The sequence below is a fragment of the Emys orbicularis genome, chromosome 2 (genome assembly GCF_028017835.1).
Source record: "Emys orbicularis isolate rEmyOrb1 chromosome 2, rEmyOrb1.hap1, whole genome shotgun sequence".
Lineage (NCBI taxonomy): Eukaryota > Metazoa > Chordata > Testudines > Emydidae > Emys > Emys orbicularis.
In genome coordinates, this window is record NC_088684.1 from 188,084,848 (window position 1) to 188,102,273 (window position 17,426).

At 39.4% G+C, this 17,426-nt stretch overlaps 1 protein-coding gene across 2 annotated transcripts in view; it reads right to left on the minus strand.

The window, feature by feature from the left end:
• Nucleotides 1-17,056, minus strand: part of VSTM2A (V-set and transmembrane domain containing 2A) — a 30,007-nt gene extending 12,951 nt beyond the window's left edge. For both annotated transcript variants that reach the window (XM_065400029.1, XM_065400030.1), the window contains exons 1-4: nucleotides 16,978-17,056; nucleotides 14,816-14,982; nucleotides 13,690-13,740; nucleotides 6,427-6,763 (exon numbers count right to left, since the gene is read on the minus strand). In XM_065400029.1, coding sequence (XP_065256101.1) covers nucleotides 6,427-6,763; nucleotides 13,690-13,740; nucleotides 14,816-14,982; nucleotides 16,978-17,056 — 634 coding nt within the window. The remainder of the gene's footprint in view (nucleotides 1-6,426; nucleotides 6,764-13,689; nucleotides 13,741-14,815; nucleotides 14,983-16,977) is intronic.
• Between the last annotated feature and the right edge of the window lie 370 nt (nucleotides 17,057-17,426).

Here is a 17,426-nt window from a genome sequence, read left to right on the forward strand (position 1 = left end):
CCACTGAAGTTAATGGGAGTTTTGTCATTGATCTCAGTGGGACTAGCATTGCCCCCAGGGTGCCCAAAGCCTGGAATAGGCATATATACAAAATAAATTAAACTGGGTTTTTCAAAGAACCCTAAGGATGTTAGCAACTTAACTCCTTTCCTCTCTTTTGAAAATCCTAGCCTAACAAAAATCTCATCATCAAAATTTACTTTAAGGTAGAATTTGGAACAAAAATAGTCTCACCCCAGACATAGCTTTATAATACAATTTATAGACACTTCTATCAATTTTTTAATTACTGTATACCATTCTGCTTTGTTTTAATCAGAATGAATGGTATACAGTAATTAAAGCAAGTATAGTAAAATGTGATGGGCCGGGCATATAGCTAGACTCACTGACAATCAATGGACTGCAGCTGTCGCTGAGTGGTACCCACAGGAACTGAAACAACCACTCGGCCAACCTCCAAAGAGATGGGAAGATTTTATTATGAAAAGGCATGGCTGCACATGGGGAAGGAAGGCCAGGATACGAGAAGAATGGAAGAAGTGTTGTGATCATCACAATCTATATGAGTGCTGAAGGTGATCAAGGTATACCATTCAAATAGAAAAATATGATTCCCTGAACCACACTTTGTTTCATAGAAAAGAGTGTGTAGAAGTGTTTGGAGTCTGTTATGTCACTCCTTAATTGAGAGAGGTATTTATTCTCCTTTGTTGCTCATTCTTGTTTTCTCATATCATGATTGCTCCTTGCATCACAAGTGAGAACAATGGGAGCTGAAGGCATTTAGCGCTTTGCAGATTGAGGTCCACATTTACTGAGTATCAACTAATAATTTCACTGTTTATTCTGTTCTTTGAGATTAACTAAAAATAATTGTTGTTTTCCGAAAAGGTGAATATGCAAGTCCTTTTAAGTAAAAAAAAATTAAAGATGATGCTATGTAAAAATATCTAATTGTAATAGATAGTAGATAGCCTATTACCTACACATTATCTTATTGATGGAATTATTCATAGATATAGAAAAGGTTTAAGAAAACAAAATCAATGGTGCTCTTTATTATTTAACACCAAATACGTATGATCCTGATTTTCTGCAGTGCTGAGCACCCACCGCTACTTTGACTTCAGCTGGCATTGTGGATGTTCAACACTTCCAAAAATCAGCCTCAAAGTGTCTGATCTTGTTCCCAGTGACATCCGTGGGAATTTTGACAGTGACCTCAGTGAAGGCTGCAGGCTTTTTGTAGGCTGACTATATATGGAGATCTAATATATAGACAGAAAGAAAAAAATGTTGGTGAATATTCTATAACACTACAATTTGGGCATAAAAGTGTGTCTTGCATTCAAAGCTGGTAGATTCAGAACTACGGACTCTACAGACCCAAATGGCAGGAGGGACACATCCATTTACCAGAATCAGCAGATTCCAAGAATGTTATTATTTCCTCCCTTTGTCCTCCTACCTGGTACTGCAGTTTGCTGTGGGTCTTCCTGATTCAAGGAATTCAGTTGGTGCTACAAGATGCAAAGACCCATCTTCCCCTGCTTGCTCCCTCCCAGGTTACATACTGAACCCCCAGCCATCAAAGGAGTTGCTCTTCACATATCTCCTTTCTAAGATGGCAGAAGGGTTACTAAGATGTAGCCAGTTCTGTGTTTGAGTTAGTGAATGCTGAGAAGCACACAGGTTTCCTAGGAATGTTGTCCCAGATTTTTGGAGTGGGAGTAATATCTGGGATGTGCACATTTTCAATGGGTCAGCTATACTGGTGTAAATCTAGACTGATTCTACTGATGTCTGTGGTGTTACTCTGGATTTACAGCAATGAAATGACAAATCTGGCCCAGTACCTCTAGTTCATTTGGCTCCCCTTTGCATAGAACCAAATTCATTTCACAGTTTGCCCCTAGAAAATTACACCATTACCTATAGTTACAAGACCTTGTGATATATGAAATGTGTAATTTTACCTTTGGAATATGATACACTCTTTTGAATTATGCAGAGAAAATGTCTATCACTCCACCTACATAAGACATTTTTCTGAATATATGCATATTAGGCTGTCATATTAGTCAGATTGCTCTTATGCCCTGATGGCAGACTTCATTTGCAGCAGCCCAGGCATATGAAATCAAAGGGTCAAGCTATGACAGCTCTGACTTTTGGTTCCCTGTTGTTTTTTTTATTTTAAAATAGACCTTAATACTTCTTCAGTGTATTTTTTTAATGCATGTTTTTGTTCTTTCTGGTGCACACTCTATCTATTCTGTATCTGTTTTTATAATTATAATACTTTGCACGTATATATAGCATTTTTATGTAAACATTTCATCGTGCTGTGTGGACTTTACTAATTAAGATTCACAACATCCTGTGAGGTAAATAACGGATATACAAAAGCCACAGAGATATATAAAAGCCCATAAACCATACATACAGAATAAGCCATCAAAAAGTTATCATTTACCAACCATTGCTATACAGTCCCCTCACAGTTACCACAAATATTCTTTCTCCTGAGTATAGGGGGAAATTATGGTAACCTCAGGTACTTTAAAATGGTAATAGCTGGCAAATGCTTTTTTTTTATGGTAACGACTGCCCTTGGGTTGAGAAATTATTCTCTAGTGCTACTTTTTAGATCTCTATTGCCAACTGAAAACTGACACTTAAAAGAATGTTGGGTGAACATGAGCAGTGAAAAGGTTCAACAGACCCAGATTTCTTTGCAATGTGCTTATCAATGCAATGAGAAAATTAACTGTTGGTCATAAGGTAATACAACCCCTACTCTATTATTGGACTAAATTCTGACACCGTTACCCACACTGAGTGAAACTTTATTCTGCAAGCAGTCCCACTGATGTCAAGGTACTGCTCAACAAAAGTAAAAGTATCCCGGGCTACCCCATTGTATGAAATATAATCACAAATATTTGAATTATGCAGGTATATTTTAATTTGTAACAATGTTTCCATTCTCTAGGACAGGTTCCTTCACTGCATAAAATTGAACGAAACATGAAAATATCTGTCTCTTGCCAGTTTCTGTATTTGAGCACTACATTGTGATATGGGAAAAGAGATTAATTTTCTTTTGAACCACATAAGAAAATTAGGGCAGACACATGTTGATTAATTACATTAGTAAGAAAGATCATCCACAATGTGCCTGCCTATGACTATTATCTCTGTTCTGCCATTCTGATGTCCCAAAATTGGATGCCTCCTCTTCCTCAGTTGGAATCACTAGACATGTAGGGCCAAATTCTCCACTGCCTGGTACCTTGTGTAGGCATTTACACCTCTGTAAAGTGAATTCAAAGTGGGTCTAAAATATCACCAAATCAGACTGAAAGTAAAAATTAAGGCCCCAGTCTTCTCAATATGAGGAAAATCGATCTTGATCCTCAAAAATTAAACTATTGGTGCAGACTCCACTGTCAGTTCCAGTATGGCTCTTGAGTGTTGATTAGGAGAAATCAACATAAAATATATTGAGTCAAAATCAGTACTGGTGAAAGTCAATTTTCCTTAGTAGGGGAAATTAGCTTTGTGAATGGAGCATGAAACTTTGCTCCATCAGAAACCACACATGAATATAAAAGATTAAATTAATAATACTTTATTATTAGAACTGTCTGTACTTGGTCTACAATAAATATCATTTTGAGAAAATGTTGAAGCATGAAGATAAGCATACTTCTTGCCCTCTGAGAGCTATGACTGAATGTTATTTTGATTTTGGAATGCCCGTAACAATCAATGAGAGGTTTGCATCCAGATCACTGGCAGGACACAGCCCTTACAGGGCAAAATGTTGGATAAATTATTGAATTAGTGAATCTTTTATACCTGTAATGCTACCAGAATAGTTTAATGGATTACCTGCTGCATCCACACTCTGGCCAAGGTGCTTAAATATGTGTCTACCTTTAAACTTCTAACTAGTCCCATTGACTTAAGTGGAATTACTCACAGATAGAGCTGTTTGAGGATTTCAGGTTCTGATTTGCAGGAAATTCTGTGATTTTGAAATTAGTTTTGTTCTGAATCTGAATGAAAACAAAAGATTTCTAAAATTCCTGTGACATGAAATTTACAGGAAAAAAATGTAATCATGTCAATCAAAACACTTTGTTTCAATAAAATTGAAACATTGCATTTCAATGTTTACATTTTTATATTATATATATATAATAAACTTAACATTTATATATATATATATATATATATATATATAAAATAAAATAAAATAAAAGAAATTTCTAAACAAAAGTTTATTTTATTTTAAAATCAAAACATTCTGTTCCAAAAATGTCACAGTGGAATGTATTGACTTATCAAAATACTTATTTTTCCCAATTTATTTCCCAAAAGGGAATTTCTTTGGAAATCAACACATTTCCGTAGGAAGTTTCAGTTCCAATGAAATGACATTTTCTGATGGCAAAACATTCAATTGGAAAAAATTTGAGCAGCTTTATTTACATGGTTAAAGTTAGGCACATGCTTAAGAACCTTGCTCAACTTCATTCTCTTTCAGTAAATTAGATGTAACCCAAATAATCATAGGAATGTAGGACTGGAAGGGACCTCAATAGTTCATCTAGTCCAGTACCTTGCAAAGAGGCAGGAGTAAGTATTACTAAGAACCATCCCTACCAGGTGTTTGTCTAACTTGTTCTTACAAACCTCCAATGATGGAGATTCCACAAACTCCCTAGCTAATTTGTTCCAGTGTTAACTACTCCTACAGCTAGGAAATTTTTTCCTAATGTCTAATCTAAATCCCCTTTACTGCAATTTAAGCCCATTACTTCTTGTCCTGTCCTCAGTGGTTAAAAAAGAACAATTTATCACCCTCCTATTTACAACAATCTTTTACATACTTAAAAACTGTTATGTCCCCTCTCAGTCTTCTCTTTTCCAGACTAAACAAACCCTATTTTTCATATTTCTTCATAAGTCATGTTTTCTAGACTTTTAATCACTTTTCTTACTCTTCCCTGGACTTTCTCCATTTTTTCCACATCTTTCCCAAAGTATGGTGCCCAGAACTGGACACAGTACTCCATCTGAGGCTTTATCAGTGCCGAATATAGAGGGAGAATTACTTCTGGTGTCTTGCTTATAACACTCCCACTAATATGTCCCAGAATTATGTTCACTTTTTTTTGTATTACATTGTTGACTCAAATTTAGTTTGTGATCCACTATAACCCCCAGATCATTTTCTGCAGTACTCCTTCCTAGGCAGTCATTTCCCATTTTGTGTTTGTGCAATTAATTATTCCTTCCTAAGTGTCGTACATTGCATTTGTCCTTATTGAATTTCATCCTATTAATTTCAGACAATTTCTCTAGTTTGTCAAGGTCATTTTGAATTCTAGTTCTGTCATCCAAAGCACTTGCAACCCCTCCAGTCTTGGCATTATTTGCAAACTTTACTTTCTATGCCATTATCAAAATCATTTATGAGGATATTGAATAGAACCAGACCCAGAACAGATCCCTGCAGGACCTCACTCGATATGTCCTTCCAGCTTGACTGTGAACCATTGATAGCTACTCTCTAAGTATGTTTTTTCCAACCAGTAATACAACCATGTATAGTAGGTTTGTCTAGGCTATATTTCCCTAGTTGGTTTAAGAGAAGGTCATGCGAGATAGTATCAGAAGCTTTAACTTGCACAGCTGACTTTTCACAACTTTTTTTTTTTGGTCGTTTTGCATTTCCAAAGAGCGTGTTTTGATGATTTGTGTGTTCTATTTCTTCATTCCCTCACTCTCACCGTCACTATCATGTAACAGTGGAGGGTCACACTGTATGTATAATTGTAGCATTCACCATTGTATATTAGATGGCAAACACTCACGCCAGTGTAGGTTATTCATAGCTTCCAAATAAAACAGAGGTTAATTTCTGTGTGACAGAAAATGAGGCATTGCCATGTTAGTATCTTCAATCTGATGACTGACTAATGGCAAATGCATATTCTCTGTGCAACCATTCCTAAAGCATACGCAGTGCAACATTTTCAACAGCATTTATGTGACTTAAGAGTTTAAGTCCCATTTTCAGAAATGAGATAAACACTAGGGACCAAATCCTCAAATGTCTGTAGGCACCTAACTCCCACTGATTTCAATGGAAGTTGGGTGTTAAATATCTTTGAGGATCTGGTTTTAGAAGCCTACGTCCCATTGACTTCCAATGAGATATAGACTCCTAAGCCTCTTACACATTTTTGAAAATGTTTCCCATCATATTTAGTTTCAATCACTTATGCTTAGCATATATATGTATATATTGGGCACCAACCTTTCCCTATCACAGTGATCCAGTTTGAGTTAACCTCATGTTGCACGCTGGTTAGCAAGACATTGAAATGCTCAAAATGCTTATCATACCTGATTGTGGACTCTGTTTTGGGATTTTAGCTGCTGCTTCAGGGCTGGCGGTGGAGCGCATTCGCTGATTGGAAGAGTTATGGACGCTACTGGGAACAGCTGCAGAGATGTTCTTGCGAGGTTTCATATCTTGCAACCACATTGGGGATGCTTCAAAGGCCTGCATTCGCCGAGAGTGGCTGTTAGCATTGACTTTGAGAAATGCCTGGGCCTTGTATTCCTGAAGGTCTCCATAGTTGGCATCTGTCACCCTGCACTCATACAAGCCTTCATCCTTTTTCCTCACTTTTGAAATCTGCAGCTTGTGGGAGATGTCATTCCCTTGTACTTTCACTGTCTGCAAGTTTTCCAGGAACAAAAAATATCAGACATTACCATTCTGACATTCTTTCTCTATGAAGAATATACTGACATACAGAATGCAGCTATCCTAAGGGTATGTCTACACTGCAGTTAGACACCGGGGACTGGCCTATTACAGCTGATTTGGGCTTACAGAACTCAGACTGCAGGCCTGTTTAATTGCAGTGCAGACTTCTGCGCTTGGGCTGGAGCCCAGGCTCTAGGACCTGCAAGGTGGGAGGGTCCCAGAGCTCAGGTTGCAGCCTGAGCCTGGAAGTCTACACTTCAATTTATCAGTCCCAAAACCCGAGCCCTGTGACCCCGAATCAACTGGCAAAGGCCAGCTGCAAGTGTCTAACTGCCGTATAACAGACCCTAAAAGACCATGGGCCAAACCAATGTGATGTAATTTTGCTTATTTCAGTGAAATTACACCAAAGATGAATTTTGCTTTCTGTAGGCATAGGGACAACTGGTGACTTAATTCCAAATCTACTTAGATGGTTTTCTCTGAAATGTTAATTGGCCTCAGACAAACAACCCAGTCTCCCATGCTCTTTAATTAATTCTTTCAGATCATGAGCATTCTTAATGAGCTTTCTTGCATGAAGCTGATGTCAGTGCATTTCTTTGGTTAAACCTTTCCAATTAGATGACTTTATTGAATCATTCAGATTTCGAACCACTGCATTAACAGCCTTATTGAAGATGTTTGCCAATGTTTAAATTTCTTTAACACTTTATTAGATTATCTTGTAGTCTTCATTGTTTTAAAAATTATCACTTGACATTAAATTTGTCTCCTTCAGGCTTGTGCAAGGCATTTGCTAACTGTAATGCTGAGGCATCTGGTGACATGTAGCCAGTTCCCCCCCCCCCTTATTTATAGAAGCATGTGCTTATTAAAATATTGTGACATCTCTGTGATTTGACAATAGAAAATAGCTCATACCCTATGTTATGTTGGGAGGCATCAGCTAATACCAAGACATGCAATGTATCCTAATCCTAAGGCAGCCTAACACATTTTTCACCTTATATAATTAATTTAAAAGCACAAATTATTTATTTTTGAAGACGTAACAAGACATTGCAATTTACTCATAAGTGAAAGGTACTAAGAAACACTAGCAAAAGTAGCAGATTTTTTTCGGTACACTTCTTTCCTTATAGTCATTTATATTTAATTGTATATTACTTGATATCTGTGATACCAGAACACTTTTTCATTTATGGATTACCCTAACAGCAAGCCAGTTTGAGGGTTCATCATCATTGAAAGCTATGAGTTTTAGGAAGTGCCCTTAATTCTGCTGCCTATATCCGTTATATAAATTCAGATGCAAATGTAGCTTCATTTAATGTAACTACAGAAGATTGAAGGCAGTATGCAGTAGAGAAACATTTGGATAATGAAGATGTCACAGATATTAGAAAAGGAAAAGTATTACACTGCAACCAGGTATATGTTATTTATGATTATTCAACATAATGTTCCTGACAACTTGGCATATCATAGTCACCATTTTGGCAAAGCCCTTATCCTGCCTGTTGTGTAATTTGTAGGGCAATACTTGTGGATACATGACTGCAGCAAGAAATGTGATAGACTTTTAAGCATACAATGTTATTGTTCCCAGCTCCACATATGAATTATTTTATATGGCAAACTGTACTCACGGTATAGATTAAATGTATCAAGCATAATGTAAGCAACATTAAATCCACAGAAAGTGCTGGATAGTTAATCTTAATCAATAATAATATAATACCTATACTGATCCAGTTATCAAAAACAATAAAAAAAGAAATTGGAAGGGCAGTCAGCATGTAAATTGTCTCTGTGGGCCAAATTCTGCTGTCATGAATCCCCATGCAACATCAACAAAGTCAATGGTGTTGTAGAGAAGTAACTGAGTGCCGAATTTGTTTTCTCTTTAGCCATTTCTACATTTTAAAATGCAAAGAAAGCATGCTTCATTATATAGTGTTCCTCTTCCAAATGACATAGTCATAGATTCTAAGCCCAGAAGGGACCACTGTGATCACCTAATCTGACCTCATATATAACACAAGCAATAGAAGGTCTCCAAAATAATTCCTATAGCATATCTTTTAGAAAAAACACCCAATCTTGATTTTAAAATTGCCATGGAGAATCCACCATGACCCTTGGTAATATGTTCTAATGGTCAATTACTCTCACCATTAAAAATTTACACCTTATTCCAGTTTGAATGTGTCTTATCTTCAACGTCTGGCTATTGGATTGTGTTATACCTTTCACTGCTAGATTGAAGAGCCCATTATTAAATATGTGTTCCCCATACACGTACTTAGAGACTCATAGGTGCTAGAACTAGGGATGCTGGGGGTGCTGCAGCACCGCCTGGCTTGAAGTGGTTTCCATTACATACAGAGTTTACAGTTTGGCTCAATGGTTCTCAGTACCCCCCCTATAAAAATTGTTCCAGCACCCCTGTATAGACTGTAATCAAGTCACCCTTTAACCCTCTCTTTGTTAAGCTAGACAGATTGAGCTCCTTGAGTCTCACTATAAGGCATGTTTTCTAATGCCTTAATCATTCTCGTTATTTTTCTCTGAACCCTCTCCAATTTATCAACATCCTTTTTGAATTATGGGCACCAGAATTGGACAAAGTATTCCAGCACCAGTTGCAGCAGTGCCAAATACAGAGGGGAAATAACCTCTCAATTCCTACTCAAGATTCCCCTGTGTATGCATCCCAGGATCACATTAGCTCTTTTGGTCACTGTGTCACACTGGAAGCTCATGTTCAACTGATTATCCACCACAACCACCATGTCTTTTTCAAAGTCACTGCTTCCCAGGATAGAGTTCCCCATCCTTACATATGGCCTGCATTCTGTGTTCCCAGTTGCATATGTTTACATTTAGCCATATTACAAAGCATACTGTTTGCTTGTGCCCAGTTTAACACATGATCTAGATCATTCTGAAAAAGAGACCTGTTCTCTTCATTATTTATCATTCCCTCAGTTTTTGTGTCATCTGCAAACTTTATCAATGATGAAGTTATGTTTTCTTCTAGGTCATTGATAAAGACGTTATATAGCATAGAGCCAAGAAGCAATCTCTGTGGGACCCCACTGGAAACAGACCCACTCATTACAGTTCCTTTTTGAAAACTATCAGTTAGCTAGTTTTTAATACATTTAATGTGTCCCATGTTAATTTTATATTATAGTTTTTTTTTTAATCAAATGTTTTGTGGTACCAAGTCAAACACTTTACAGAAGTTTATGTATTTTATATCAACACTATTACCTTTGTCAACCAAACTTGTAATCTCACAAAAAAAAAAGATATCCAGTTAGACAGGATCTATTTTCCATAAATTCATGTCAATTTGTATTAATTACGTCACCCTCCTTTAGTTTTTCATTAATCAAAACCCTTAACAGCCACTCCATTAGCTTTCCAGAGATCGATGTCAGGATGACAGGCCTATAATTACCCAGGTCATCCTGTTTACCCTTTCTAAAAATTGGCCCAACATCAGCTTTCTTCTAGTCTTCTGGAACTTTCCTGGTGCTACAAGACTTATTGAAAATCAACATTAGCAGACCAGTGAGCTCCTCAGTCAGCTCTTTTTAAATTCTTGGATGCAAGTTATCTGGATGTGCTGATTTTAAAATGTCTAACTTAGTAGCTTCTGTTAAATATCCTCCAGAGATACTAGTGGAATGGAAAAAGTGTTGTCATCACCATATGATGAGACTGAATCATCTGTTTTTCCTCCAAATACAGAAGAGAAATATTTATTGAACAATTGTATCATTACTGATAATTCTAGCATTTCCATCTAGTAATGGAACAGTACCATTGTCAGGATTCTTTTTATTCCTAATACATTGAAAAAATTCCTGATTGTTTTTAACTCTGGTGGCCATAGATTTCACCTCATGTCCCTTGGCTTCCCCCTTACCAATTTTCTTCAATTCCTAACTTCTGATTTATATTCTTTACTATCAACTTCCCCTTTCTTCCATTTGTTATATTTTGTTTGTTTTATTTTTTATAGTTGTCTTCATTTCCCATTAAACCACGTAGGTTTTGTTTTTGTTTTTTTTAACCAGGGCATTCTTCTTCAGTTGTGAGATTGTGACTTTTGAGGCATCTAGTTAGGTGATCTTAAATGATTCCCAATTATCATCACATTTTTCTGATTATATTCTTTCTCCCAGCTGATTTGGTTCATAAATGTTTTTCAGTTTTGTGAAACTGGCTCTGTTAAAGCATATATAGTCTATATATATTGCTGGCCTGAACTTAATTCTTCTTGCACTTTTTAAAAGTCATCAAGTCATGATCACTTGTACTTAAGTTACCATTAACTTTTAGTTCTGTAATCAGTTCCTCTGTATCTGTTAGGTAAAGGTCTAATATATAATTTCCCCATATTGGCTGAGTTAGGACATTGTCATCTATAATGTTTAGAAATTCCAATGATGCCTTATGCTGGATTTCTCATGCTGCCTGTAGTATGTCACTCAAATTGAAGTCCCCCATGATCATTTTTTCCCCCTACGCATTATTACTCAGTGCATAAGGAGATGGTTATCCTGTTCCATAGTGTGAATTAGTAGTCTGTAGCAGACACCAGCTCATGTCCCATATTGTGCTTTATCTGTTAGGACATTGATCACCAGAAATGGTGAGTTTCAACATTGTTAAAAACCCAGCCCTTACATATTACCATCTCTTGATAAGGATTTACCAACCACAGTTAACGGTTTATTCTCCATTTGGTATGGATACATTCCATTAATGCTAATAGGAATTCTATTCATGCATCCAAAAAAGGCTCCTTTTATAGCAAGTATATTTAGAATGCCACTGTAATGTAGACAACATTTTTTATTACAAATATAAAATATCTATTACACAAGCCTATAAAAATATTGGGCTGTGTAATAGAATGGCCTGGCTTTAAATATCAACACACATAATAAGAGATACTTTTAATGCGAAAGGCCTGAACTGTAACAAAGATGAGCCAAATCCTGTAGTTCGTATTCAGTCAACATTCCTATGGACTTTGATGGAAGTTTTGAAGGAGTATGTTCTGAGTAATTGGTGAGTTTATTGATAATGGTTGTATTTCTATTGCAATAATGCCCAAATCAGGGGTCCATCAATCCTCATCAGAACAAATGGTCCATTCCATGAAGGGTTTACAGGGTAAAGTGACAACCAACATAGGAAATGTGAGTGAGAAGGCTGTGGACAAAATGTGTACAGTGTTTAATATAATGTATATACATTAAAATGTCACTTCAACTATGGCCAACTGCCCTTCAACCTAACATTAATTAGTTGGCTAATTATTTGTAGGCACCAGAGAAGAAGGGAGTGAAGGCTTTAACATGCATGATTATCATATATTGCTGATTAATGTGGTTGTTGCTGATTTAGGGCCAGACTGTGCCTGTGTCGGGCTGCACTGCCCCAGTGGGAGTTCAAGATGGATTCTGTCTGAGAGGCAAAATCCCTCTGGAGATCATGTGAGATGTGTACACTGCAGTATTTGTTAAGAATGAACAATTGTCCCATCTCCTTAAATCTCTGGGGCACTGGAAGGGAGGTCCTGTACCCTGCTACCAGTTCCAGCACTGTCTGACCCATAATTGTGTGAAAACTTTAATCTCCAAATGGAAGATAGTTAATTCCAGTACTGTAGAGTCTAACCCTGAAGGCTTGACACAGAGAGCACACCCAATAAAATCAATAGAGTTATTGCCATAGGAAGAACTGCATCCTGGCTCTTATCAGGTCAGATGCCCTCTCAGCAGCATCAATGTCTGTTCTCTGCCAGCTTTAACTAATTTCTGAAATCACCCATTTAAATAGCTACATATTCAGCTGAAGGGAAATGCAGTTTCAGGGCAAACTTTCAGCATTTATTCCTCATTTAGAATTCTGGGACTGGATCAACCTCTCCAGGGATCAACCGCTCAGGAGGGGCTAATTGGGGGTGGGACTCTGTGCCAGGTGAGAATAACCTTGAGGAGTTGCCCCATTTTCAGAGTGGAAGAGGGCATAGTGGGCTTTTCTCCTGTTGAATAAGCCAGAGGGTGCACCCATCAATTTAACGGATCACCAGATGGCCAGGGCCAGCCAAAGGAAATCCATATACTTCTGTCAGCCCTGCATCCCCTCCATCTTGTCCTGTCACCATGGCTCCAATGGAACTGTGGTAACAGGGCTTCCCCAGCACCATCATAAAAGGAGGAGAGGGAGAGGGATCTTGCCACCAAGAGGAGACTCCAAAGCAGAGCTAGTACAGTCCCAGGCAGGGAAATCTGGGAGGAGGGGGACGATTTGCATGGCACTGGTACAGGGACCTCCAGCCTTCACCACTAGCCAAACTGTGCCTAAACCACTGCCCACCTTTGGCATGCTCAGTTCCCCACCTCCTTCCCCCCCACACCCCCCGCAGATCCCAGCCCCATGGAGAGCCTTCTGCAGGGTCTTGGGAAGTAGGTCTGGGGTGAGGTGAAAAGGGGAGCAGTGCTCAGGAGGATACGGATCCACCTTTCCTTGCAGGATGAGGAATATTTGGGGCAAGCATGCCCTGGCACTTGATTTTGCTTTTGTTGAGGAAATCTGTACCAATGCAGTTTAATGAACCCATTGGGGCTATATTGTTTCTGTGATAATATGTACAGTGCTAGGAAAGCATCTCTTTCTGAGTCTGTCTCTCATCCTGTAGTAACCAGCCTCAGAGGGGGTGGGAGGAACAGAGAAACTAAAGTAAGCTCCATGACTGTGATTAGTTGGTTGCCCACAGGCTTTTGGGTGCATGTTAAATTAATGCCAAAGGTAAAGTAATTAACTATGTAGGAATGCTCTCTATTTTTTTTTCAAATACTTACGCTTATCTTTGTTCCGTCATTGTCCAAGTCTCTCTCTGGTAAGAGCTCCACCTATTGGGAAAGGATAACATTTGTGAGGCGCTGTTGCCGTGCAGTGCTGGGCTACTGGCCCTTGTGCAAAATAACCACTAAAGCGCAGCAGATTATTTCAGCCAGCCTTTCCCCGAGAACACTTGCATGCTAAGTGTGCCACCTATCGGCAGAACCTCATTGGGAGAGTTGAACAGACTGAATTTAGCTTCAGTTCTATACAAGTGCTATTGCGGCAGCCAGCATTATAGGATTGTGGCACACTGAAAACACTGTATTGAAAACGAGAACAGATGCGTAGTGTCTTCTTGTAAGACTAAACTGTCATTCTCCATCCTATTACGATCAGGCTTCAGGAAGAATCTTCAGTATAAAACTCGTGTGGACGGCATAGGAGGATTAAAATGTTAGAGAGAATCATTTTTCCCCCCCAATCCTATCTCAGGGAAAATGTTCAAGGCAAAGGGAGAGTTCCTTCTCCCCTTTCTTTACATAAGTAAGGACTAAGCCCAGTGGATGCTTGTGTGGTTGTCCTGAAATCCTAAACTGATTCCTATTAGAAGGATATTTAATCTTTTCAGTGTAACTATCAATCAGAAACAATGCAAGGGGGAAAAACCGAGGTTCTGTACAGAAAAGAGTCCTCGACACTAGACTTTGAAGGCTACAAGAGTGGGGGGTTTTTTTGGAGCTGTGAATCCCCAAAAACAGGTCCCCCCCCCATGCCTGCCGAATTAGCTTTACAGATTCCAGTGCCCCAATGGCTAATAAGGGATTGTTGTAGTATCTTGACACTTGGGAAATACACTCCTGCAAGCAGCAACTCTATTAACATAGGATTTGTTTGAAGAGAGAATCAGACTTGAGAAATCCATGTCGCTTTCCTAAGAAGTGAAGCTGAGCTAGGGGAGTGGCAGGCACCGAAGATCCCATCCCCTGGGGTGGGCATTTCTCCCTGCAGCCTGCTGTGCTACAGTTCATGGGTAGCATTAAGCCTTCAGCGAAATCCACTACCCCCTCCCCCCCTTTTTTGGCGTGCTTGGGTGGATTGGCCGCTTGGAGGGGAGGGGGAAGCCCAGTGGAGGCGCATCGGTACCTGAGTGCCCGTCACCTCGCCTCCAGCCTCCTGCTCCTCGGCTGCTCGCAGAAACCACCACTGGATCTCGAGGTACACCGAGGCGGAGCCGCTCTGGAAAGCGCACGACATCTCCACGTTCTGCCCTTCAGTGGCTGTGACATTTCGGGGGAACTCGGTGAATTTTGCTGCAAAACAAACGCAAACAGCTTATTGGGATCTCCCGCTCCTTCTTCTCTCCCCCCCCCCCATTTTCGTCTGGTTTTTTTTCTTGTTCTCTTTCTCCCTACCTTTTCCCCTCCCTGTTTCCTTGTCCTTTTCTCACTGCCTCCTTTACATTTCCCCATTTCTATCGCGCCCATTTCTCTGTTCCTCATCTTTTCTCACTCCCTTTCCCCATCTCTCTTCTCCTTCTCTTGCCCCCATCCCCCGCCCCCCCGCTTTGTCTCACACATTTATATATTTTCGCCAATCCGCACAACTCCCGCTCTTGTGCTCAAGTCCCGCTAATGGGAAAGCTAAGTACCCCCTCTGATCGCTCCCCTGGGTTAAGAAAGTTACATATAATTAGATCCAAATATCCTTGGGTGGAATGCAGTATTTCACCAAACACATTGAGGGATTTCAGTGAAAGGCAATTTGGAAAATCAGCACCGCTCATGTATTGCATTTCCTAGGTGAGTGCATGTGAATGATTAAACTCTACATGGTTAACTGAAATAGATATTTAGAATGTGTAATGTGCTAAGAGGTGCGTTATGATCACTCATCAAAATGCACGTTTCAAACACATTAACTGAGTCACGTATTTCTTTTATGATAATTTATGCTCTCGCAGTGAAACGAATAAACAGTGTTTCTTATCATTCTTCATCCTAGCAGACCCACTTTCCAAAACGAACAAACACCTCCTCTTTAAATATGACTACTCCCATCTTACCACACCATTCTACGGTTGAGCAAAATTCCTACAAATACACACAGTGCAAGACACCAATGTTTCTTAAAAGTCACCATCGAGCCTCCCTATATGTTCCTTAGGCTCGTGTGTAGCTCATCTAAAAATCGAGCAAACTTGATGATAAATTTTGTAGACCCTATCCTGGCCAGTGAAAGGGAAAAAAAAATAAACCTCCTGGTTCAAATCTAAGAAACACTGGACAGGAACAGACCCATTGCTCAAAGAATTCAACAGTCAGTTATCCATTCCCAGCTGTGTGTTGTTATAGGCTGACAAAGCTTAGGAGGGAATGTTTGCAGTGTTCCCCTTTCTCCCTAATGCGTCCAAGCTCGTTATCTGAAGTTTATTTGTGGGGTGATTTGGGAATATACCGAACCCCCTTTTGCTTTCTAAACACTTGTACTATGAGACAGAGGCATAAAAAAAGCTGCTATTTCTTTTATTTTACAGTGCCTCCTCCCCACCACCCCACGACATTCTTTTTAGTCAACGCTAGCTATTCAGCTAGTTAACGGGCAAAGTGACTCTTCATTCTGCATGCTCACGGATTGAAAGAAGTTTTCCTCCCTGGTCAGTGTTTAAAAAAAAAAAATCAAGACAGGAGTTGTGTTTGCAGAAATGATGCAGCGTTCAGCGGGCAGCCTGAGACGCTCTGTCCATGGTGCTGAAATGATCACTGCAGCCCTCAAAGTCCCAAACAACTGGATTCTGCAGAGCTGGGGCTGCTTGGAATGCAAGACGCCCTTTTTAGTGAGGTCTTCAAAGAAGTCGATCTTTTTTTGAGATCTATATATAATCACTAAAGGGAAACAAAGGGCTGAGACTGAGGATCACGGAAAAGAGTGGAAAAGGAGCCAGATCCTATATAGATTGCAATATTTAATGAAGGCACACGATTTAGCCATCTTATATTATGTGTGCATGTAATAATTACGTATGCATGGGTGGGTATTCGCTGTAAACATACATATATACACAACCCAAACACGCGTATGTATGCATTCATTACAAATATACACACAGCATTTTTGTCCGTCCAAGGTATTTCTCATTTTCCCTCCTTGCAATCTAGTATGAGCAGTCGGTTTAGGGGTAAACTTCTCCCCTCTTTTGCTGTTTGTAATTTCTAAGGCTTGGAATCTATATTCTCCTATGCATCTTTTTGGGAGCCCTGCTTCGGATTTTAGGGAGTACACACACATTTGACAAAGAGCGATCTTACCTTGGGTAGAAAGTCCTTGTTGAATATACAAAACGGAAAAGAAAATGCATCCAACATAAGCCAGAAAGATCCCCATCATTCCAAAGCGAAGCAAAAGTCACATCAGGGTAACAAAAACCAAAGGTGCCCTCAAAGAAAGGAATCACACACACACACACACACACAAATTTACAGAAAGGCTCTGCGCTGTAGCCCTGGCTGCGACACTGCGAGCATTCTGCTACTCAGTGGAATCTTTTCTTTGGGAAGAGAAGGTATTGCAATACACTGAGGGTTCAGATGAGCTGGCTCGGGCGCTGTGATGCTTGAAGTCCAGACCCAGACTAAAAAAAAAAAGAAACGTTGAAAAGTGGGTATCAGCTGCCTTCTCTGCCTTTTTTCAGCTACCTGGCAGCTCCGTCCAACGTCAGCTCCAGCTGCTCAGGATTGCGTGATGATGACTGCCCTCC